This window comes from Protopterus annectens, chromosome 11.part0 (assembly GCF_019279795.1).
Source record: "Protopterus annectens isolate FY-2018-M chromosome 11.part0, PAN1.0, whole genome shotgun sequence".
Classification (NCBI taxonomy): Eukaryota; Metazoa; Chordata; order Ceratodontiformes; family Protopteridae; genus Protopterus; species Protopterus annectens.
In genome coordinates, this window is record NC_056745.1 from 1,257,911,609 (window position 1) to 1,257,937,584 (window position 25,976).

At 41.0% G+C, this 25,976-nt stretch overlaps 1 protein-coding gene across 1 annotated transcript in view; it reads left to right on the plus strand.

Moving 5' to 3' along the window:
• The window catches only part of LOC122815814 (rab-like protein 2A), a gene marked incomplete in the record, with an annotated part of 1,114,697 nt that overhangs the window by 41,626 nt on the left and 1,047,095 nt on the right, over positions 1-25,976 (plus strand). The window contains 1 exon segment of the mRNA XM_044088616.1: positions 3,640-3,669. Coding sequence (XP_043944551.1) covers positions 3,640-3,669 — 30 coding nt within the window.

Here is a 25,976-nt window from a genome sequence, read left to right on the forward strand (position 1 = left end):
TTTGAATGACCTATGTAATGTTTGACAATGACTGGATAGAGTATGTGATGTTTGCAACTAAAATTGTCTGCAGTTTTTCATTTATGAATGTATGATTGCCTGTGTCATATGTGGTAATTTAATAAAGATGTTTCTAGTTTTAAAATACCAAAAAAAAAAAAAAAAACATTAAGCATCTTCTGTGAAAGCTCTTGATTCTTCCACACTGTCATGGATTTGCTTATACGCATTCCTGCTATCTCTTTTCTCCCATTCTTTGCCTGCACACTAAATGTGTACTTCAGCATTAGTCAGTGTGTGTGTATGTGTGTGTGTGTGTGTGGGGGGGGGGGGGGGGGGGCATTGGTAATCAGTCAACCACAGCAGTTGGAGAATTTTAAAAATTACATTTTAACCTTATTAATAATCAAAACTGACTAAAATCCAAGTAATACATAAATGTGACTTAAAAATGCCTAGAGTTTGTTAAAATTAACATTTTCAGTGCATTTTAACATTCTTTAGCACATTAACATTGAGTTCCAAGGGATTGTTAGAAGGGAATATGTTATTACTACTAATGTTGACATTGCCTGAAAAAAAAGGTATAATGCAAATGACTTTAGACTGCATAATAATAATCGTAGCCTTTCCAATGTCTGCGCACATTTTGCATGCAGCATTTTGTCCCTGCTCTCTTAACCCTTTCTTCAGGGTTTTAGTAGTCTGACTATGTGCCTGTCTGAGATTCCCAGGTGCTCCTTAATAAATTTTGGATACGTTAAGCATCTGAGTATATTGCAGATTAAAGTTTATAATGCTGATTACTTGTTAATCTTGGATTTCACAGTTCTCATCAAAACTTCAGTTTGTATTTATTGACTGCACCCTAATTATCAATAAACTTAAATTGCCTGATAGCAAAATTAATCACGACAGAAATTAACAAAATATTAATTAAAATACTTAAGTATCACTGTCTACTCCATCTTAAAAATGGATGTCAACATGACAGCAGCTACTCAGCAGATAAAGTATAACTACTATATAGCCAACAGTAAAAACTAAGAAATTATAAAGCACCAAAATTCCCGCCAGCTCTGATTTGCAATGGCGCTTTCATTACCGAAGCTCAAAAGTCACCTAGTTCTTGCTTGGGTTAGGAGTGCATAGCAGCATACAGTTTGTGACAATACGTTTGCACAAAAAAAATGGTTAGGCTACTAATTGTAATACAGAGTTAAAATTTTCTCCTGTACTACACACTGACATTTGCTTTTTTTCCCCCCGGATTCTTTTTAATCCCAGCTGGTTCACAGCAAAGCACATGATATCAAATACTGTGTGCTGCACAGAATGACAAGCAGTTGATGAAATTAAATGACATTACGTTAATACACTGCAAGTTTTTTTTTTTTTTTTTTTTAACTTCCTAGTAGAACACTACTCATTCCATGACTGGAATGAATTTACAGCACTGCCAGCTGTATAAATTCTTCAGAGAGGAGTGACTTTGGAATTCTTTGGGGAGGCTGGAGGGCTAATTAAAGCTACAGATTCGAAAATACAAATGAAATTTGTAGCATTACCATTTTTGTCATGCCCTCTTCCACAGGTTCATGGGTTCGTAGGCAAGTACTAAACTAGCTGCCTTTCAAGGCCAGTTGAAACCTTGTCAATTTCCCCTCAAAGGCAAGACTCAAACCCTTTACCGTTTCTGTGATTTAAGTGAGCAAAGATATTTGCACTGCCCTGACAAACTTTTATAAATACTCCATGTAGTCATTAGTTCTGTACATCCCAGAGGCTTTGCTTCAGTTTAGTTTTTTTCCTCACCTGAGATCTTCAATGAAACCGCTTCTTTAGGCTTTGCAAGCTTAATGTTTACAGTATTATGTTGACATTTTATCTAACATGAACAGAAATGCTGTGGGAGGTGTCTTGTTTTTGGCATTCTTTCTGCTGAGGACTATTGCAGCTAACAGTGCTATTAATGATTTCCTTCTCTCTCTCCCCCCCTCTCCCCCCTCTCTTTTCTCTCTTCTCTCTCTGTGTTCTTACTCTTAATTGCTCCTGTGGTGAATGTGTGAGATCTCCTTCAGTGTAGCAGACATTCAAGCTGCTCACATATTGAAAGCAGCATTTTTATCCATCCATTTGTGAAATTTCATGTACGACCAGGCAGTTCATCCTTGATTGACTGAGGCACTTATTGAATGAATATTATGACAATTTGTCTAGCTTTTCTAAACAGTGTCAGGCATCTTTAGGAGTTACCTATTGAATAAGTTTAAGTGGATGCCTTTTAAATAGCGTGTACATAACATGGTTTGGAAGTTAATATGAAAGTGGGCAGGAAAAAAGTAGATGCCTAGCAGCATTGCTTATTTGATTCAAGAGAAATGCCCAAGTCATTATGGTTTAAGGAGCTGCTTATTCACTTAACAGTTTATAAAGGACAATACATTTTAGTGTTTGAATACATTGAGAGTATACGTAAGAAAACAAGAGTGTGATTTTTTTTTTTTTTTTTTTTTTGTGTGTGCTGCCATGAGGGATTTAATATAGAAAGGCATTTCAGTTTGCTAGGAGCCACTTGAGAAAATGACCAAATATAATAATTACCAAGTATATAGTAGTTGAGGAGGTTTCATTGGTTAAAAATTAGTGATATAACAGTTTAGCTTGAAGCAGTTCTATGTAGACTGTGCTACAGTGGGGATTGGGGAATTTAGCATTTTCCCCATTGTAGTACAATCTTAGAATTGGTATATATAATTTGCAGGGGGGTCCAGGGGGCATGAATTACAATATATTGTTTCCCCCTTTATTTCTAGTTTTTGGAAACTCGTATCATATGGTCTCGACCGTACGAATTTTGAGTTTCCAAAAACTCAGTCATATGGTCTTGATCATATGACTGTGGAGTTTCTGAAAACTTGAAATCATATAATCCCAAAAGAGGGTTGTTGTGCTCAGTATCTGGTTAACTAAATAAAAACTGAATGGAATTGTGGTAGTTCTGCAAGTAGAAAAAAATGCTTCCTTTTTGAAGGTGTTTAGTCCTTTGTTCTTTTTTTGTTGGATATTTTTCTCTGGGCATACTTTCCATATTATTGCCTTGCTTTGTTGTAGCCATTCTAAGAAAACATTTGTGTAGATTAATTGTCTGGCTGCCCTGTAATCTCTTATTACACACAATCTGTAAGAGATTGGCCTGCTAAGGAATACTCCTTCAGTATTAGATGACAGAAAGCTCATATTCACCAGTATTCCTCCTGCATTGCACATTATTCAGAACACTCTACATCTGTCCAAACTGTGTTCCTGAACAAGATAGAAGTGGGTTCCCAAGTACGTTTTGTAAGTAATTAATAGTGAGTCTTGAGTTACATTTTGTGGAAAGAATCTAACTTTTGAGGTTTGAAAAAGTGACCTGTGCCAAATCATCGGAGGAATGAATGTACTGAGATAAGTATTGTGTTAATGTGGTTTTGATGCTGATTTAAGTTTGGTAACCTCCCTCTACACACTCAGTATACATGCACACATACACACACGGCATATGTCATTGTGTCGCACTGTAATATGAAAATGCTTGTGCTTCCTATTCATTTGCTTACCAACGTAATTGACAGTGTCAACCCTTTTATTTTTCAGGTTAATGGAAAGGTTCCTGTTGGACGGATAGTATCCTTTTTGTTATAGCTGTATGATTTTGTTTCATTTGACCAAATTCTGTTTAATTATGTAACTGGATTGACTGTTGCCATACATTAGGTCTGGGGCAGAAAAAAGACAGGCTTTTGTATTTTCCATGCTTATGCTCATTTTGTGTACAAAGTACATTATACTAGCTTTGCTTATGTTTATTTGACCTTAACTGTTGTAAGGGAAAAAATAGGGTCCTCGTTAACCTCGGTGGTAGTTTAGTGTTCACCTCAATAACTCAAATACATTTGTGTTTTTTTTTTTTTTTTTTATATTGTGCTTGCTGTACTTTCAGCAACATTATTAAGAGTAACTTAAACTGAAGTTTGTTTTGAATAATGATTTTGTTTCAGGGATCACTAAACAAAATCAAATTTTTATAAGTGAACTGGAATATTTTATTTTATGTAGTTAAGTTACCTGTTGCTGCATTCTGTTATGCATTTGAAGCTGAAAATATCAAAGTCTGCATGATCTAATGTACATTAGGGCAGTTTTGTACATTTTGGTTATTCTCGCACTGAAAATGAGAGCTGATATGGCTGCAGGTATTGCAACCACCCTGCAGTCCATATATTCCCAGGCTGCTTGGTATATCTCTCTACATCCTGTATTGTACTGCATCACTCTCTATGGCCAGATCTACATTGCTGTTTAAAGTGTCAAATGATTTCGAGGTGTACCGTAGCTGCCCTTTCTAAATCTTTACAGTAAATGGTCATGCTTTTTCCCTTGATGCATTTTATGTATTTTAGTGGGTGTTTTTTCTGTCATTTACTGCTTTCACTACTGTTTATTACTTTTGCTAGAGTAGATATTAGCGGTTTGGGCCTAGGATTGCTTTAATCCCTGTTTTGTTATAGGCAGATATGCCATTTTTCTGTAGGCTATTTTTGATGTTTCATCCTTTACAGTGTTGTAGTCTTCAGACTTGCTGCTTTTAGTATGACTTTTACATTTGTTTGTGGAACTTTTCTTACTACAGTTTCCTTATTGTTTTTAGATTTTTTTTTACTTGCTTTAATTTGTACTAGATAAACTGGAGTGTTGTTAATTATTATTCAGGCTTATTCCTCTTTTTTTTGTTACAGGGGCCTGTTGTGTTAATAGCGTTTGTGAATCTGTGTGCTATAGTTACTGTTTCTTTGCAGCCTCCCTTTTTTCAAAATGGTTCTCATAAGGAGGAATTGGTTTGGAATGGATCCTCTTTTATATTGTGCCTTTGTCAAGGCCAGTCCCTTTCTATGCCAGAATTTTCTCTTGCTGATTCTAGGTCCTGTGTTTGTGCTGTTCAGGACAGATGGACAAAGGTGTTTCAGCAACCTCCCAGCCAGATCACTTCAGCTTGAGAGAGACCATCTACCTCTTTGGCTTCCTTGTCTCAGACAAGGCTGCTATCTCCCTGAGTGGTCTTTCCACTGGATAATGTCCTTAGAATCACCACTGAAGTTGCCGTGAAGAACCCTGATACGGTAGACCCAGCTCTTAAAACTAGTAAACCATGTTGTGTGACGACCTATTGAATGGAGTTTCTGGTAAGAGATTCCAAAACCAGATACTTCATTAGCAAATGGTCTACAAAAGGCTGAAGCATTCTCAGAAGCTCTCTGCTTAAGGAAGCACGTTATGCAGCCTGCACATTTTCTCAGTGTGCTTATTTGGCCTTATGGTAGAGCTTCAAAGGGGTATTTGCCCACTAAAATGCATGCTCCAAACCAGCTGCCTGATGGACACATTTAAGGAAAGCTTAAAGGTCAATTGGCAGTGTATTTACCGTAGCAAAATTTATGATGGTCTGTAGCCTTATAACACCATCAAAGTCTTGCTAGGATCACAGGCTGTGACATAGCTGCTTACTAGTAGATGTAGATCAGGTTAGCCAGCTTTAAATGATGTGAAAGTGACCTGCATGAAAGGTCCCATTCCATGTACCCATTTTGTTTGGGCCACAAGGAAAGGCATGTGTTGAGAATGAGGTTAAGACTGCTTGTTCAAGAGACATTTCAGCTTCCTTCAAAGTCTTTTCAAAAATGCAGAGGACGTTTAGCAGTTGTGTTTCAGCTGTGAGTAATGGCAAAACATTCTGGAAAGATGGCTAATAACCAAGCCAGTTTAGGTCACAGGTCCCACAGCAGGGAGCTTTAGCAGTTAATGGGCTGCCATTGTCCACTCGGGTGGTCAGCAGTACCACTTGCCTGACTGCTTTCACTGGAGTCAGCTGGAGGCAGTTTGTCCCACTACACGTTTGTGCAGAATGTGATAATTAGAAACTCGTAGGTGAGGGCAGTTGTTTCCAAGGATTACAATACATCTTCACTTTTTACTCTAGTCTCCACATCCCCCCTCCTTTGCCACACATCTCTCCCCTTCAAATAAAAATAGTAGACACAGATCATAAGTCTTGAGCAAAAGTGCCATCCTGGAGAATGCAGCAGAAAGAGTGAGCCTGGATATTGTCCCAAATTCCTTAGCTTCAGAAACCTGCTCAGCTTGTCCACCAAGGAACTGGATTCCCCAAGGATATGAATGGTAGCTACTCTCCCATTTCCTGTGATTGGTGATTTAAAAAGACAAAGAGCCTTTGGCCAGTATGGGATCTCATGGTCTAAACATGCTCATTCCAAAGTTAACATTTGTAATGGTCTCGGTTTCATCTTTGCATTGGAATGGTCTCTTTGGATCTTCAGGATGCCTTTCTCCATATAAAAAAGTCATGAAGGAATATGGATGGTATCCGTGGTTAAGAGTCGAAGCCACTCATTATTTGTGGACTGTTCCATTTGGTCTCACTTCAATACCCATTGTGGTTATTGTGATGCAGTTACTACTTCAGGGAGCAAAAGTGTTTCTGTATCTGAATGACCAGCTGCTAGCAGCCTTGACTTCAAATCATTTGGTGTCCGAGAGAGAGAATTTCTGATCTTGTTCCATTCCATGGGAATAAAGTTAATTCTTGAAAAAAATCTTGGCTGCATCTTGCTCAGTTACTCATGCTGATAGGTTGCAGTTCAAGCAAAAAGTTATGCCGATAAAGGCTTCCAGTAGGTGGGATCTATGTTCCGATAAATGTCTCCTCTTTTTCTATCCTCCATAATCACAGCTCACTTTAGACTGAAGGAGCTGTCTATGATGATAGCCATATCATGGGTTCTCATGCCATATTTCCCATGATAGCTCTCCAGTGGACCCTTCCAATCTGATGGTCTTACTGCAGGTCCTCTGGGGTATTAGATCTTTTATCTCCCTGGGCTACAGTTTTCTTTTTGCCATGGTAAATCACCAGCAGTGCTTCAGCTGATGGGTCTCTTCCACTTTTCCACTTCAGCAACAGTTACGATGGATGCATCAAGACTGAGCTGAGTACATTGGAGATGACGACAAAGCTTCTGACCCTCAAGCATTCCAAGACTCCCTCATAATAGTTGATATACAGATGGTCAACCTGGCTGTTGTATGGTATTTTAACAAGAAAGAGAAAACTCAATCCCATCTTTTATGCTGGAAAACTGTGACAGTGTGGGAATTGGCAATCTGCAGCAGACATTTTCTTTAGGCCATTCATATATATCCCTGAGAATTCCAATTCCTTGGCAGTCAAGCTGAGAGGCTACTTACCACTACCTTAATACCCTTTGCATAACGATAAGGAAAACCTTTGAAAAAAGGGGAACTCCATTGTGGTCTTTTTGCCTCACCAGATAACACAAAGAACAAGGACATCATCTTCATTCCTTTACTTGGGCAGCCCCAGAGGGACTCTGCAACTCACAATTGACCATCTGGCCTCCCTCTCTGGTTTTCTAACATGTCCTGTAATGACATTTTATCCAGGAGGCAAAACTTCACAAAGCTTTCATTATCCTCATAGCTTCTTATTAACCCCAGCAGATCCCATTACTTGTTGTATCTCATTAGGTGGAAAAGTCTCTGTTCTTTAGTACCACAAGAACACTGCTCTTTTATCCACTAGGCATATCTCATATAGAAAGTACTCACTGTGCCTTTTCACTTGACTACTCCACTTCAACAGTTGCTTGTAATCCTTTCTTTTCAGGTAGAATGATTAATGTTCTCACTTATTCCCAAAATAACGAAAACAATTTTACAAATGAGGAATGACCAGATAATAGTGCCTTCTCGCTGTAGTCTACTGCCAAGGGCCTAGATAATTTCCTGCTGTTATTTCTCAGTTTTAGGCAATTTATCAGATGTGTGACTCTGTTAAGATATTCCACCCTTAAAGTTCATCTGGCTGCCATATATAACTTTTACAGTGGAGAGCATTGTAACTCCTTGGTTTTCCGAAAGTCTGTAGAGCCTTTATCAAAGGCACTTTCTTGTTGAGCCTTCAGGTATGACATCCATTATCCTTGGGACCTGTACTTTCTTTTGAAACATGAATTGGGCTGTATTTGAGCCTTTTGTTGCTGCATATTTTTAAATGCTTTACTTAACAAGCAGTTTTCTTGGCAGTTGTTACTTCATCTAGAAGGATTACAGAGCTGCATACTGTTTCTGCTGAATATTTTATCTGGCTTTTAACAAAGATAGAGTTTCTCTTTGAACCAGTCCTACTTTTATTCCTGAAGTTGTTGGTGTGTTAGAAGATGTATGCACTGCTTTAAATCTGTTTTCTTTGTAGTCTGCTCTTACATTGGAAAGTATTTACTACACTAACAGGTGATCACCCACTAAGAAATTTGGTCAAAGCCATGTCTGTGTACAGGTTTTTGTTTTCTTTGTACTATGTTTCTTGGTAATTTATCTCCAGATTTACCCTAGTCAGATGCCTGCTTTTTTTGTTTAAAAAAAATGCTGTATTAACAGGCCACTTGCTGAGGTTCACTCTGACAGCTGTTGCTATTTTGGTACATTTACCCAAATGTAAACATTAATGGTGATTTGCATTGGCTCATGGTCTTCTCTAAATACTTTAGCAAAACATTATAAACCTGGATCTCATTTTTAAGATCCATATCTTGTGCTACTGTTATCCATGGTATATTTTCCTAGGGGTTCACTAGTAGGATGAGCTTTACAGAAAAGAGCATGTGTACACTACTGTCAAGTACAAGTTATGCATTAATCATAACACTAAACGTGTAGGAGTTTGTCGGTCCTCTGTAACATTCCTTCCCACCTAGGCTGAAGGAAGTTGTGTCCCTTTTTATTTATTTCTTCAGCATGATTGTCCTCGGATCTGGAGAAGGAAAATTAGTATGGTGCATTTTAGAAATGTGGGGTCTGGTATTAAGCAAGTTGGAAAATTGTGATTGTGCTGTCCTAATATCTGCAGCATTAGTTTTATGAGTTACCAAGGATGGACACACCACTACAGATTCATCACCATCGTAAGTATGTAACTTTCATTTTTCTTATGGTGACCTAGTTACTACTTGCTATCCTGCTTGTAGCAGAGGTTTTGTGTGTGCTATTTCTTAAGACATTTTTACATATCTGCTTGGTGGTTACCTGCTTTTGTCATTGTGGCAGAGGTCTTCTATGGTGGTATTTCAACATACCAGTCCTTCAGTATTCAGAAAACGGTAAGGAATGTAATTTTTTCCGTGAGAAAGCAGTACTGTGGACTAATAGTTGGTCTTAAAGTGGGGGATCATTTTAACAGAAAAGGGCTGTATATGAAGTAAAGTCAATGTTCTTAGGCTACATGGAGATATTTCCTGAAGAATGCACAGCCATTGCACATTTAAACTGTGTAACTGTAGCTTTCTAAGCTTGTATATTGAATTGCAGCCCAATGTCAGTATTTATTTTATTCTGTTGTATTATATAATGAATTTCAGCATACTATTTTAAACTGGGTTAGATACACTTGACCCAAGTGGCTCTTTTCACAGGTGACCAAGAAGTACGGGTCTAGTTGTTGTGCTTGCTTAGAGTTGTACTGTGCTGATGTATGGATTCAAATATATAGCTTTTCTGTTTGTGGAAATAATGGCCAGCCACACAAAAAAAAAAAAAAAAAAAAAAAAAAAAAAAAAAAAAAATAAGATGCCCATCACCCAATAACTAGCTTTTATCGGCTGCATACTAAATAACCAGATCTGTTGGACATTTTTACCTTTAGAAAGGATTCCAACATTATTATGAATAATTCCTTTACTTTTGTACATAATAATGTTAGCTTATCTTCATTTGTGGGTTTTTGGTCACACACACTGGTATATCTTTGGATGATTCCCGTTGGTTAACGTATGCATTAGAATCCTTGAATAGACATTAGTGGTCCAGTGAAAGCAGGCGCCTGGCCCCTCACCAATGTAGTTAGTATTTTAGACATGCATAAAGTATTTGATGCAGTAGACTCTGTTGTCCCGTCTGCAGACCAGTAGTTATTCCTGGACTCTGTCCTTTGCGAAGCTAACTTCTGATGGCTTTTCTTTTGGATGGCTTAACAAATTTAAACTGACAAATAGCCATTTCTCATTCCCTTGTAGGGGTTTGGAACATTAACGTGGGATAGCATGACATCCCAGTACCTACAGGTCTTGTTTAACTTTTTTAGTGTTCAGCCAAATGTTCGTAAGTAGCACAGACACTGTAGATTACACTACTGGTCTCTGTGAGATATTTAGACTGTGGTACTAAGTGAAGAAAGGGCTGTCATGTCTATTAATTTTACATAATATGCATTTGTACACATATAGGTTCATAGGTGTTTACTAGGCTAATGACCACAAGGGCCTTTTTAAGCATAGCCATGCATCCCGATGACTAGTTCTGATACCCTTGATAAGTGTAAGCATGGGCCTGGGAGATGAGCCATTTACAGGTTACCTGTTTGCATCAGAGACCTAGGTGCCAAACCAGGGATGAATTTCCGGTTCCTCATCCAATTGTCCATGTTGCACTTTGGATTAGGGAGGAACTCCGCTTCACATAACCGGGGAGCCTGCTCCGTAGACTGGGTAGTCCCTGGGATACATACCTGTCTGTCCAGCAGATCCTATTTATATCACAGGCAAGGTTTAAGTCTTTTTAGAAGGTAATTCTGGCACTATTTCTTTTGTGGATATGCAGGAGATCCATCAGAGTGGGGTGACGAGTCTGACAATGCCCTGTATGCCAGGCATAGATCTCCCCTCAAAAGCCTGTAGGAGACAGAATACAGGGATAGGGCCTTGAAGTGGTCTGCATAGGGCATATTACTTATGCCCTGTATTCTTTTAGTGAGGAACCTCCGTGGATGTTCCAGTTGGATATGCCTGGTTAGGTACATACCAAAATGGGCATTGTACTCAATGATAGGTCTGATGAATATCAAATACAGCGGAACAATGACTTCCTTGGACTTAGATGCCATACCTTATAAGTTGCACAACATAGAAGGATTTCCTCACCACTGTAGATACTTGGTGATCAAAGGCTAGATTACTGTCTGTGTGCGTCCCTGAGTTCCTAACTACTGGGTCAACTCTAAGGGCTATGTTGTCAATATGATCGTTACCAGGGATGGATGACTTCCCAAAGGATACTGTCTTGCATTTTGTGGCATTTAGTTTTAGTTCATGATTCTGGCACCAGTTGTTTGTGTGTCAGCCCCTCCTGGAGAACATTTGTGTCAGTGTGAGATTCAATGACAGCTCCTAATTTGCAATCATCTGCACATTTAGTCAGCCAGAGACCACTGACATTGGACTTGACTTCTGAGACGTAAATGCCAAAAAGGAGTGGTCCAAGGACTGATCCCTGAGGGGCTCCACTTGTGACTGGCCTCATTGTAGAGGTGGATTCCCCAATTCTAACTTCCTGGGTCCTGTCTGAGCCAGTTGGCTATCCACCGGCTGACGTACGGGTTTGTACCTAACCTCTTTTGTCAACGATGCCCGAGTGGGGTATTGTGTCAAATGCCTTGGCCAGGTCAAGATAGGCAGTGTGAATGATTTTGCCCTCCTCCATTGCTTTGGTGACCTTCTCAAAGACATTCACCAGGTTGAGTAGGCATGATTTGCCCTTTACGAAACCAAAATGGGTTGGGTCCAGTGGCTGGAGGTTTACTATATCTGTCGATCATCTCCATGAAAATTTGTTCCATGGCTTTACATAGAAGACTAGTGAGACTTATGGGTCTGTAGTTTCCAGGGTCTGTAGATGGCCCACCTTTGTGCAAAGGGAGGATTGTTGCCTTTCTCTGTTTATGAGGTACAAAGTCTGTTTATGAGGCACAAAGTCTGTTTGGAGGCTACAGTTAAATAGTAATTCCAGAGGCCCTGATAGGTCATGTTTCATGCTATTTAGAAGGCATTCTGAGATATTGTCTTGTCCAACTAATGCAGTGTTCTTGGTCATAGAGAGAGCATTAAGGACAATAGTGATAGTAGGGGGGAGTTTTATATTTGGTATTTCTGAGAGAAGATTGAGAGGGAGAGAGGAGTAAAGTTGGAGCTGAATTTTATCAGCCAGGAGGTTTGCTTATATCTTCTGGCTCCGTATAGGTGGCTCCGTTTACAATGAGCTCTGCACACAATTCTGTATTGCCTTTGAGGTTGGAAACATGGCTAAAGAATGCTTTGTGGTTGGGAGGCCAAACGCACCTCAAATTTGGCTTTGTAGACTTTTTGTCCTCCGAGTTTTAGTTTAATGAGAGTGCTTTTATCCTTCTGGGTGTTGCACCTTTTAATTTTTGCCATTATTTTCTTCCTAATGTTATACATCTGATTGATTTTGTGATTCCACCATAGTTTTGTTTTTTGAGTTAGTTCTTCAGGAGTATTACTGCATTTTACTTCTGTGGTAGAAAGTTTTTGAAACTAACTTTAGACTATTTTTTTTCTGTGTTAAAGTTGTTCTGATTAGCTAGGGGAAAGCATTTAAAGAGATGTTTACTGTGTTTTAATGGGGGAAAACAACTTTTTTATAACTAGTCTGTTTTGCCGACTAGTGCTGCATGGCTTCCCTTGGAATCTGACACTTCTTTTGCTTAACTATGAAACAATATACTTGTTCCTCAGTTTTCATTCTGTCAGTCACAAAAACAAGACAATTGTTAAACAGCTTTGCCATCAAAACAGGCTGGTAATTTTGTCTCTGATGTAGATGGGTGACTCTGCCATGGCTAAAACTGTTTCCTCGGACCACTCCTCTTTTTCCTTGCATTCACTATTGTAATTCCTACAACCCCCATTGAGTAGGAGTTAGACACATCCCCTGTCACTGTTGGGAGTGCCTTTTGTGGGAGATTTAGTCATTCATATAGATCATTGGAGAAGGAGCAGAAAATGCCACCTGCCTAGCCTGAAAGCTGTGCCATCCCTCTGAAATTGTTTCTAGAGAAATACTATCAAAAAGAAACAAAATTTTAAACATTTATTCTACCTGTCTCAGTTACTCTGGACAGGAGTAATTTATTGGCTTAGCTGAGGGTTTAGTGCAGGCTCATGACCCTTTCTGTATGTCTGTTTCTGATAAAAGGAAAAGGGATCCTTCATTTCCTGCAGAGATTAAAGAATTTGAACCTAAAATTATTCTGAAGGCAAAGATTTTGTTTTCTCCACAGATTTCACATTCTGATTTTGTGGAGTATGTGGCATCGACCAGTACTTTTTGAAAGGTTCTCTTTCTCTGAAACTATTTCCTGAATGAATCTATTGTTTCAGTGGGAAAGCAGTGATGCTTCTCAATCACATAGAAGGTGTTATGATATGTTTTTGTGGGTCTATATTACAAACTCGAAGGCTTACCTTATCGAATCCCAGAACATCGACCCATCATTTCAAAGGTGTCTTTTTTTTTTTTATAACCGTTCTGAATTCTAAACTTCAGCAATGTTTAATGGACACCTGACCACATGGTTTCACTAACAGCTATTCAACTTTTACAGATTTGTTTAATTTTTATGAGATAAAACTCAAATCTAATGCTAGAGAGACCATCAGTGGTGATTATTTATGTTATGCTCCACCACTGGACCAGTAATCCAGGAGTCTCAATCCTCACCACTGGCACCATTGGGGGAGGCGCACTGGAAGGAAGAGAAGTGCACACAGTATTTCCAGATGCAGCTCTCTGCATCAAGTGCAGTTTCCCTTATGAGCACACACAGACCACAGTCAGCCCAGGGCTGGTTTCTCCCTCTTTCTCCAGATCCCCAGTAAGACTCTCCACTGGCATAGCTATAGAGTTGATATCTCAGCTGAGTGTCCAAGCCAAAGACCTCCAGCACCCTCTGTATCCAACCAGTACTTTGTGTTCCTGCCCAAGTATCTAACACACACTGAGGTTTGATTTATAAATGTATACATGTACATATATACACATATGTGCGGTGACACAAACACACACTTGGGAAATGCTGGCACAGGTTTACTAGCTATGCCCCCTTTTGTCCAGACTATAAGGTACTTATCTTTGCCACCAGCCAGCTCTCAGCTACTTTAAGGCCCTTTAACAAAGGATGTCCAATCTTACGGTGTAATGTTACTGTTAATACAAATGGTAGTTTGACCAAGAGCAAGGCTATTAGGAGTGGCCAATGCAGTGTCAACGAATAAATATGTAAGTACTTTCAGGACTTAAATATCTTCAGACAGATTAGCCACAATGAAAGGTTTAAATGTATTTAATAATAAATGATAAAAGAACAATACACTACTAAATATATATGTACAGTGACTTCAGAGTTAAAAACCACAGAAAATATTTAAAACAAAATTGCAGGGCAGTCTCAGATAAATAAGACCTCTAAACTGTGCTTCACTATATTCCTGACTGAATCTATGAGAATTACTATAGCCTAGTTAACTTGCTTTCTGTAGAGCAAGCCAGATGTGTGCTGAATGGGTCTTTGTTGTTGCCAGGTCCAAGACAGAATATAGAATGCTGTCCCTCACTACAAGACTTCCCAAATTAATGTCTCAAATATTACTGTTGGGATAGCTTACAGAATTACATATTTTTTTGTCATCTGACTCTATCCCAGGTAAAACCCTACTGCTGAAAGCTAGCAGTATTTAGCATCCACCTGTGAAAATACGTAGACTTAAGATCTTGTGGCAGATAGTGGAAGTCCTAAAACACTTCCAAGACTATACAGAAAACTCCCTGTTTTTAGACGCTCAGTTTCCCTGCAGCCAGAAAAAACAACAATAACATCTTTTTTTTATGGCCTGGCCATAAAGTAATTTAATTTTGGCTATTTTCCTGTAGTTCACTTTCTGTATTTCAGTTTCCACTGTTAAAATATATACATCTAAACAGTTACAATAGTGCAGGTACATTTCTGTTCTACTCCAGCGGGGCATGCTGTGGTTACATTTCAAGCACTTTTCAAATACCTTCAAGCAGTTTGATATACGCATGACATACAGTTCTAATACAGTTGTACCACAAACATATTGTATACATTGTGTTGATATTCACAAATGACATATAATTATTTACAAAATTCCAAATAGCTGAGCTGGCAGTGTCGCCTTTCGTGACAGTTTATATGGATGTATCAAAGTCTTTTGACCGTGTTTCACACATTATAGATGCGAAGAATAAACATTCAGTAAACCCCTATGTTTGATGTGTTGCATACTGGTTGAATGAGAGGTTACAGAGAGTAAAAATACAGAATTGTACATCAGAAAGGATGTGTGAGAACAAAGGTTCCCCGCAGGGCTCAGTTCTGAGCCCTTGGTTGTTTAATACTGTGTTTTCTGTAATACTGAAGTCTGCAATGGTATGGATAGCAAAGTAGGTGGATAATATAAAAATGGGATGTGTGGTTACAACATCAAACTATAATGATAAATGTAATCCGCATATGAGCCGGGTTGCTTTGTGGTTAAAACAAAATGGGATGAAAGTTAATCAGGAGAAAAGTGGAGTGTTATATTTTGGTATAATTATTGTAAATATTAATGGTAAACTAGGACTCACTGATTTACAGAAACTGGAGTACAAAGGCTTGGGTGTTAGCAGTAATTTAAGATGTTCATCGTATTGATCCCTGCTACAGTAACTTTAGCTGTATGGGTTATATCCTGGCAAGGATACAACAGATGGCCAGATTCCAAAGCTTCACCACCAAAAGTCAGGCAGCTTGACCTGAGCTGACTAAAAGACAAGTTTGTACGCGTAAGAGTAAAGGTAGAAGTGCTGTGTTTTGATGGACTGTCTTGAGACTGTAATGTACTATTAAAGGGAACACTCATTTTTCTGTCAGTTTAAATGTAGTGCAGAGGAGCGTATTTTGTGGTGCTGGCATAGTATTTTAAAATGCTTTATAGTGTGTTGCCATTATGGACTGGGGGTTAGCCATATACTCTGCGGCTGTTGGAGTTCCTCAGTGGGCAAGGAAGAGCCACTTTTGTCAGTCCTGGGAAACGGAACAGGGAAGGGTTGCCCTTTTGAGTCCGAATGCTGTGCCCATTCCTCAGGAAGCAGCTGCTGCCATTTGTAAAACGGTTGGCTCCATTTTTCCTATCAAAAAGAAACAAAACTAAACCTATATCTACTCCTCCTCAAATTTCTTTGGATCGAAGTAGTTTACTTGGCCTAACTCCGGGTTTAATTTGGGCTAATAATGCTTGTTGTAAAGCAGTTTTTGGTGAAAGAAAGAGGGATTCCTCTTTTCCTGAAGAGTTTCAAGGTTTGAATTTGAACAGGAAGTTGCAGGGGTGGATACATGTTTTTTTCCTCAGATTTCTGATGATACTCCGTAGAGCTCAGTTTGATTCTCTCGGTGGGGGTGGGGGGTCTCTTATCTGAGACCATTGCTAGAATGTGCCAGTGTTTTTGGTTGGAGAACACTGAAGTTTATTAGTCACTCAGAAAATACTATGATTTGTTACAGAAAGAGTTTCCAGAACTTACACCCATTTCCTTTCTCTGCTTTAGAGGATGTGTTTTCCTGATAGTCAGCTGGCTGCCTCTAAAAATGCAGATAAGATATATTGGAGCATAAATGTGATGTATGTATGCAGGCATTACCCAACACTTTTTTGCCACCAATTCTAATGCTATCATCGCTAGTCTGTCTGAAAGCCTTTTACTGTGCTAAATATCAGATAAGTGCCCCTTTGAGGTGGGTTTTTTTTTGTTCTTTGATCTAGTTACTTTTTAGTTGCCTATAGTTCATGCCATCCAAGAAGAGAAAATGTTATTGTAGGAAGCAAATTCCCCATAAGGATCATCACAAGTAGTGTCTTCTGGGTGCTGCCCACGACTGTACATTCTATAGCATTTGCAAAGCATTTGTACCCCAAACTCTTAGTCACTTGTCTTACCTGGCCATCTATCTTGAGAACTAGATGCTTAAACTATTAGCCCAAGGTAGCATGGCAGAATCTCCTTACCCTGAGGTCCCATTAAACAAGAAGGCAAAGAAACATCAGCCAGATTCTTTGGCTGTCCAGCCTCCACCGGACATCCCTCTTGAAGTGGATGAAAGCTCTGTTAGCTGTCCTTTAGCTACATCAGATTCCTCTGCTGCAACCCTGCGGGAGGCCAGCACAGACTCTTGTTTTCACACATCCACTTAGGCTTTGCAGATTTCTGCTCCAGACATTGAGGGGGAACTGAGGTTGGTTATCTCAGAGGGCCCTAGAGGTATTCCACAGATTCTTTTTTCAGTGAAGAGGTTCCGGGTACTCTTCTGTGATGACCCCCCCCCCCCAAGACTTCTCCTCCTTCCAAGCGAGCTAGGGAACCCAATTTCTCAGATGAAAATTCAGAGTCTGATGAGGACTCCCTGTCCTATACTTCCTAGATGCCATCGCCTTTGGCTTATGGTTCTGATGAAGAAGAGTCTGTTAGTCCTGCAGCTTCTTTTGAGGAATTGTCATTTGGAGACACTATAGCTAGAATGATGGAATACTTCAAGTGGGATTCTAACAAAGTGTCTGATATCCAGTAAAGGTGATATGTGCTGCTTCAGGTAGATAATCCTGAACCTTCTGCAGTACCCCCTTGTATTGGCTGCCATGTTAGATACCTTTTATGGCTACTTCTAAGTCTCCTGATTCTCACTTTCCTGCTCCTAAGAAACCTGACGGATTCTGTAGGGTCTCTGAGGATTATCCGTTCTTATATAAATGTCCTTTGACAAGCCTTCTAAACTTTTACCTTCTTCCAAGCTTTTGCCCTCAGATGATGGTAGTAGGGCAGTGGAGGGAATTGGTAAGAATGTTTTTACTGCTTCTATTTTGTTTTTTTGAGCCATCAATTATCAGACCCACATGACCAGATATGCTCTGTCCTTGCTTGCCCAGGCTTGTCAGGTTAGTTTTGATTTCCCTGAATCTGAAGCAAAATCTTCTGCTGTATCTATTTTAGGTTCTACTTCTCAGACGGCTCGTCACTGTGATGCTGCTGATGCATCTTCCAGACTTGCAGCCTTTGGGTCTGTCATGAGGTGTTATTCTTCACTTCACTTTGTCTGCAGTCCCTACCTGAAGACTTTAAGGCCAGGTTGCTGGATGCTCCTTTGGAAGACAGAAATCTCTTTGGGACTGCTGCTGCTGAGATATTTAAGTCTCTTCAGGAAAAAGGTAAAGCTTTGCAGGATCTAAAACATATCTTTATCCTATCGCTAAGTTCCAGAAGAACTATCCTACTAGGCCTGCATTTGTTCGCAGGCAGCCTCTCAGATCACCAAAAGCAGGAAGAGTGGCTCCTCCTGCTAAGTCTTCTCAAACTTCTGTAGTTGAGAAGCCTCCTTTACTGGACAAGCCTGCTTTTATTTGACTTCTTGCACCTCCCCCACCCTTCGGCCAGGTTCACTTGTCCCTTTGGCTCTCCCTCTGTCTTCCAAACTGGCATACCATCACCTTTGATTCTTTCTACCATCCTCTAGGGCTTATTCACAGTATAGATGTTTCTCCCTCCTTTTTTAGGGATTCCCCAGCCTCTTGTCCCTGTTGGACCAGGAATCTATTCAAGCCATCCTCCCTTCTCCAGTAGGGAATGATTTTTACTCTCCCTCGAAATAGGCGTATTTGGATGCTTGCTGTTCAATCCCGGTTTCCTCTTATTCTACCCCAGGCTTTTCTAGTGTCCCTGGATTTCAATTCACCCTATTTTCAGGAAGTTTTTACATTTTCTCTGTTTCCTTCCTCTCATTTTCAGTTCTTTACTTTAACTTTTGGCCTATCTACTGCCCCAAGGGTATTTACAAAATGCCTTAGTCCTTTGATTGCCTTTTAAAGGCTCCAAGACATTCAGATTTTTCTTTATCTAGATGACATGTTTCAGGCACCTTCTCCCGTTTGCCTGTTACAGGATCTGAAGTTCACCAAATCTCTCCTCCAGAGTCTGGGGTTAACTATCAACTTTCAAAAGTCTGTCCTGACTTCCTCTCAAGACCATGTGTATCTGGGTTTCAGGATTCAGACAGTACCAATGTTGACCTGTCTTCTACCTCCAAATGTTCTATCCTTGATGGCTTTCTTTCAGTCTCCTCTTCCTCTTCCTGCTGTTTCATTCAGAGAGTTTCTTTGAGCCCTGGGATTCATGGCCTCTTCTATTCCAATGCTTCCTCTTGCCAGACTGCACATGCAGAACCTACAGTGGTACCTCAAGTCAGCTTGGCTTCACCAGTGCCACCCTCTGGATTTCAGCTTCTCACTCCTCCTTCCTTGTCTAAAGTGGGAATTTGAGTAGTGGATTTAGTAAGTTTCCCTTAATTCAGGCCTGCCCTTTCAGTCTCCGGTACTTTCTTGAGAAGTATTCAGACACTTCAGACATGGGATGGAGGCTTCCTGTGGTCATCTAAAAGTCCAAGGACTTTGCCCCCTCCATCAGAGGTCAGACCATATGAACATCAAAGACATGAGAGCTCTGATTCTGGTTCTTCAGGCTTTTCACAAATGCTCTCTCTCCAGCCACTCTGAAGGTTTACATGGACAACACCACAGTGATGTGGTATGTCAACAGGCAGGGGGGCACAAAGTCATGCCTTCTCTGCAGGTTGGCTCCTCAGGCCTGGAGTCTGGCTCTCAGTCATCAATTAACTCTGCAGGTGGAGTATATTCCCTCAGAGCAAAATTTACTGGAGACACTTTGAGCAAGTCCAAAGCACAGGCTCACACATGGATGCTTCTGAGACATGTTTCTGGACATAGCCCATCAGTGGGGGGTATTTCTCAGGTAGAACTTTTTGCCTCCACTCTGAACAGGCAACTTCTTTTCTGTTACGAAGTGCCATGCCATCTGGCATGGAAGACTGATGCCCCCCTTTTCCTTGGAAGGTGATGTTTCTCTGTGCATTCCCTCCCCTTCCTCTACTTCCAAGAGTCCTGCAGAAGATTCAGCTGGAGTCACCAAAAATCTTGTTAGTGACTCCCTTTTGGCCAAGACAGCTCAGTTTCCCCCTCTTAAATCTGGACAGGGGCAATCATCATGTTACCTCACCAGTTGGACCTCCTCATACAGGACAAGGGGTCACTCATCCACCCTCACTTGTCCTGTCTTCAGCTGACACTGTGTGTGATAGGGTTTTGATTCCTTTTAGGCACCTGTTTTCTGAGGACATACTTAAGGTTTTAGAGGAGGCAAGAAAAGCTGCAACTAGAATGTCCTGCATGTCCAAATGGAAGATATTTTTTGCATGGTGCCATGCTCATAACGAATATCCTTTTTCAGTGGGGGTCTCTCTGGTTCTCTCCTATTTTTGTGAGTTGCTCCAGTGTGACTTGGACTGTTCTTGTGTAAAGGCCCATTTGTCAGCTATTTCTGCTAGTCTGCCCTTGAATTCTCCTTTGGCTTATTGTTGTGAGCTCAGATAGTTTCTTAAGGCATCCTGCATATTAGGCCCCCAAAGAAGCCTGTTCTTCCTTGGGACCTTAACTTTTATTTTAGAAAAATTGACCCAGGCTCCTTTTGAGCCTGCATATTCAGCTTCTCTGCAATAGTGTACCTGAAAGACCATCTTTATTTCTTGCCTTTACTTCTGCTCAGAGGGTTTCTGAGCTTCAGTCCCTTGGCTATTCCTAATTTTTTTATTTTTTCACAGGGACAGAGTACCCCTGCATACAAATTCTTTTTTGCCCAAGGATGAGTTATCGTTGAATCAGACAATTCAACTCCCTTCCATTTTTCTTTCACCTCACTGAGATAGTGAGTTGTTTTTACACCCCTTGGGATTTGCACAGGCAGCGCAGGTATTATTTGGATAAAACCGAGGACATTGGATTTGTCTGTTTCTAAGCAAACCATTTCCTCCTGGGTTTCTAATGCCGTTTCTTTTTATGGCAAATGTCTGTCTACTTCTGTTAGAGCTCACTCCATTAGGGCCATTGCCTCTTGGGTGCTTTATTCAAGAGGTCGGATACCAGTTTCATCTTTGAAGCTGCTAGCTTGTCTTCAGTGCATACCTTTTACTAAGCATTATAAATTGGGTATGGTTTCTAGGTCTAGCGCAGGCTTTCCTTGAGACATTCTACATGTATTTGTTGAGGGCTCTTCCCAGCCTTCCACCTACCAATCTTTATCTTGAGCTTTTGTTCTCCTCCTACTCTGAAGAATACTCAACAGTGAAGCAGAAGGATACAATACAGTTGTATGAAATCTCAACATAACTGCAGATGTTCTTTCTCTTCACTGTTGCAGTATTCACTCCCTCCCTCCAACCCCCTTTTTCCCTTTTGGCTTTTACTTTGGTTTTCCTTCTGGTCAAGGTTCGCCCTTTTCTGTTTGCATTTTCTCTTGGATGTGCATGTTTTTTTTTCCCTATGGAGACTTTTGTCTTCAGGGGCAATTCATTTCTGGGTGAGTGCATCTGTACATCACCTTTATGTCCTATGCCTTGTACGGGGAGCAGACTTGTTGACATAAGGAGTATGCAAGGTCTAAAGGGTGTGATACTGGCTTGATGTTGGGCTATCCATGGCAGGAGATCCCTACTGCCAAGTATACTTCGACAGTGAAGAGGACACCTACTCTTATGGTAAGATTTTACACAACTGTACTTTCTCCCGTTCTTGTTTTGGAAATGGCAGGAGCAGTTGACCACAGGCTTCCTCATAGGCTCTGTTTACTCACTCAAGACCAGACATGTTTGATAACTGCAACTGGCCTCGTGAATGATAGAAGTATCTAAAAGGTATTAAAATTATGAGGACATGCAGTAGGTATTAATGCAGCAATGCAAGAAAATCATATTAGTAGATGGAAAAGGTTTTCTAGTTAGTGCCAGGAAAGCATTCCACACCCATTATTGGCTAGAGATTCTTTCGCTCTAGAGTATTTGTATAAGTTGCTATTCCTTGACCTGTCTCACTCCTCAGTCGAGGTTCATTTTGCTTAACTGTTAATTTAAGAAGCTGGTGATTATATTTACATTTGCATGAGTAAATATCTGAAGCAGTGTAATTGGATCGAGACCCCAGATTGACATAAACTCCTTCTGGTGCTACATTACTATTAATGCAATAAGTATGACCGGAGTAATTTTAGTCTTTTGTGGTTGGAATGTTTTTTTTAAACTTTAAAATTGTTTAGTGTGGCAAGTCCAACACTTATGCATGCAAGCACATTTTTGTGTATTAATAAGAATGCATGCAAACTAATTCTTGCTCCATTTGAACCAGCTTATCCAGCTCCGGGAAACCATCCTACCTCATGGTGGATCAGCCTTCTCATTTACCACAAAGATATAATTTTATTATGCATAAAAGAAGAATTAGTTAAAGTGATATCGGAGTTTACCTTAAGCCCAGCTATCCATCTCTGTTTTCTTCCCAGAACCTTAAAAATGAGAGAAAAAGGATACTCCATACTTTGGATGCTCACGTACAACTCTGATACTATCTTGACAGAACAAAATCTTGTTCATTGCTTGTGAAGGTAAGAAAAAAATTCATCCTCTGTCAAAACAGATTGTTTCAAAATGGTTGTCTCATGCTATTACTTTTTGTTATACCTACCACAACAGAATGATTCTTTGCAGTGTCAGTGTCAGAGTTCACGCTATCAGGGCCTGGGGTTCATCTGTGGCTTTTTGGAAGGGGTTGGATTCTAGGAGGAGTAATTGGTCGTCTGTGTACACTTCTACAAGAACTATAAACTAGATTCCTTTTCCAGGTCTGTGATATGCTTTGTGATTCTTATGAAAAAGATGGTACACCTCTGTAAATAAACTTAATATAATGGTAGATGTTCAGATGATCACTGCTGCAGTAGCCACTCCCCACCCCCGTCCCCTTTTTTTGTTTTTTTATGCCAGAGTTTGGACTTATGTTTCTGATGTCCTCTGGGCTTTAGCCTCCCTTACTCTGACTTGAAAGGGCTAGACATTCAAACCTTATTATTAGTCATCTCAGCTCAAACTGACTAATTGTAGGCGTGGGTAGAATTTGCCCTGGCTGTTTATACACTTACTGGAATTCATCAATTCCAGTGCCCTGGACCATCTTATTCTTACCTCCACTAGAGGAAGCAACATCCTTGACCTGGTTATTACAAACATGGGCAACCATTGATGTTTATCTATCTCGCCTTCATTATTGCTGTTTGGGATTGCCATCTTCAGTAGCTCGAGAGCTTATTTACTGGCTTGAGGCTACCCCTTATCCCATGATGCCTAGCGACAGCTACCCAGATCTTGTTTGCCGCTTCAGCTGCGAGGTGTATCGTTTTCTGGCTCAGGCTTGTATATTTTCAATTTTTGTGTAAAAATATTCTCTTAGACCCTTTAAACTAATAGATATTTTATTTTTCTTTTGAATACTTTTACTGTACGTGTTGTTGAGTACTTCATTCTTAGTTCCCTTTTAATTAGAACTCCTTTAAGTTAGAGAGTTCTCCCCCCTCCCCCTCTCCCTAGGATAGCCGTTTAACTTGGAGGCTTTCCTTTTTTTTTTGCTATCATTTATATAAAAAAAAAAAAAAGAAAAAAGGTGTTGTATATAGGTGTGCTTGTTTAGAGTAGTACTTATTTGTAGTCTGTGTTTCTCTTGTGGTACTTAGTTTTTTTGAAGTTTGGTCATGTCTAAGGAAGCTAATGTATCTGGCTTTAAAAAGTGTGACTTTTATGCTGTCAGAAAATGTCTCTGACAGATGGGCACACTAGTTGCGTCTATTGCTTGGGCGCTGTTCACCTGCAGGACTCTTGTTCTATTTGCCATGCCTTTAGTCCAAGAGTCCTGCAGGAGTGTAAGAACAAATTGATCCTTAGGGGTCTGTTAAAACCTCAGGATTCACCGGCAAAGTGTTCCCAGCCAGTGAAATCCCCAAAATCCAGTAAGCCTTCAGCTCCACCTTCGGAGCCGACTCTTGTACAGGATTTACTGAGTATGTCCGTTCCGGCTGGCACCGACAAGACAACCCCTCCGTCTGCTCCATCGGATGTTTCAAAGCTGTCTCGGAGTCATAAGAGGCTGAGGTCCCCTTCATTAGAGTCCGTTCATTTGGCTCCTCTGTCTCCATTATTGCAAAGTGAATGTAGCCACCATTCTTCTCACTCCTCTCGATCCTGTAGGCTGTCGGATCATGATGTGGAGAGAGTAGTAAGTAGGTTGCTTAAATCACAGGCACTAGCAAAATTATAGTCTAGCCCTCCTCAACAGGTATCTGCTCAATCCACCTCTTTTTCTGTTCCTCCTCTGACTCCCATTGAGTTCGGAGCCGGAGTTCGTTGGGGTTCGAGTAGTGGAACCATCTGCTCCAATCACCATCTCTCCTTCGGCTCAGATTACCTCCAATAGTTCCTTCGATCGAGGAATCTGGATGCCAGGGCTCCCTCATCGGCTCCGAGGGGGCGAGTGGCATCAGACCCTTGTCCGACCCCATTCTCCCTCTCTGAGCATCGGCGCAGGTGAGCTGAGCTCCAACATCCGCCTCGGAGCCGCCCACCTCGGCGCGGAGAAAGATTCCTGTTTCTTCGGAACCGGAGCTTTCTCTGCCTTGAGGCAGGGACGCCTTTTGAGGTCATGTGGAGTGTGCTGTCCTCCGAGACAGCTCCACTACCAGCTCCATCGGCTCCGTCCCCTGTAGTGTCTGTGCCAACCTCTGCTCCTCCTCCAGACCCCAAGTGTAGGGAACCAATGCCCCAGGACACCCTATTGGGTATTTCCTCTTCTTCCGAGGCCTCCCCTGATCACTCAGAGGAGCCCCCTCGGAAGAAGTGCAAGAAGTAGCACATTGACTCCCGCGAGTCTGTCACTTCTGATACAGACTTAGATGAATTGGAAGGGTCCCCAAGATCCCCCTCCGAAGAAGTTTCCTTTTCGGACATCCTTGAAATGCTTAGGCAGAGGGGGAACTGGACTCCCCTAGCCCCTACCGAGGATGAGTCTGTATTCCTGGACACTTTCGGTTCCCGACCTTCCACCTCCTGGGTTTCTCTTCCTTATGACTCAATTATGTCTGTAGTGGCTTGAAAGGCTTGGTCAGCTCCGGACACAGTAGAACCAACTCCGAGGAGACCTAATTTATTACAGCCCCCCAGGATAAGCAGTTCCTTTCTAAAGGTGTGCCCGTTGATGCCATGGTGGTAGCAGCAGCCACCAAGAAAGAGTTAGCAGAGACCTCTTCATCTGTTCATCCCCCTAACAAGAAGTCTAGGACGATGGACAGATACGGAAAGCAAATGTTTACTTCAGCGACCCATGAGGTCCCTGAACTATCTATGTCATTTTACTCGCCTTCAAAGGTATCTCCTTGAAGAGCTTGGAGATGCCCTTCAAGATCCTCCAGCTGAGGGAGTACAAGCCAAAGTAGCTTCCCAGCTAGCGACTCTTAATTCTGTAGTTAACTCCTCCATGAGGCTCATTTCCTATGCAGCCGATGGCGTGAATAGAGCCACGGGTACCGGTGTGGCCCTCAGCAGGCATGCTTGAATGCAGCTGTGTCACTTTGCGGAACCCTTTTGAGTGTCCTTCACCAGTACCTCCTTCGATGGCTCCTTTCTCTTTGGGCCACAGGTGAAAGGCACGTTGACTAGGTGTGAGCAAGAAGGCAAGACTCTCTGCCGTGGGAGTCCATTTTTCCACTTTCTCTACACCTTACCCCAAGGGTCAGAAGAGTGGGAAGATGCGGTTCCGCAAATCTCTGGGAGCCTTGCCTTTTTTCTCCAGAGGCAGAGGGGGAAACAACAATAATAGACGCCGTCCTCGTGGCAGAGGGGGTCTGCAGAACCAGGGCAACAGAGAATCCTTCTCTAAGCCCTTCCAGCATCCCTGAAGGGTTGCCTGGTTGCTCATCTCTGGAGGCAGTCGGGGGAAGACTTTCACTGTACCCAAAAGCCTGGCAAAATTTAACAAGAGACAGATGGGTACTATCCATTATATCCAGAGGTTACAAAATTCCCTTCCATTAATCCCCCTTACAGTCAAAGAAGG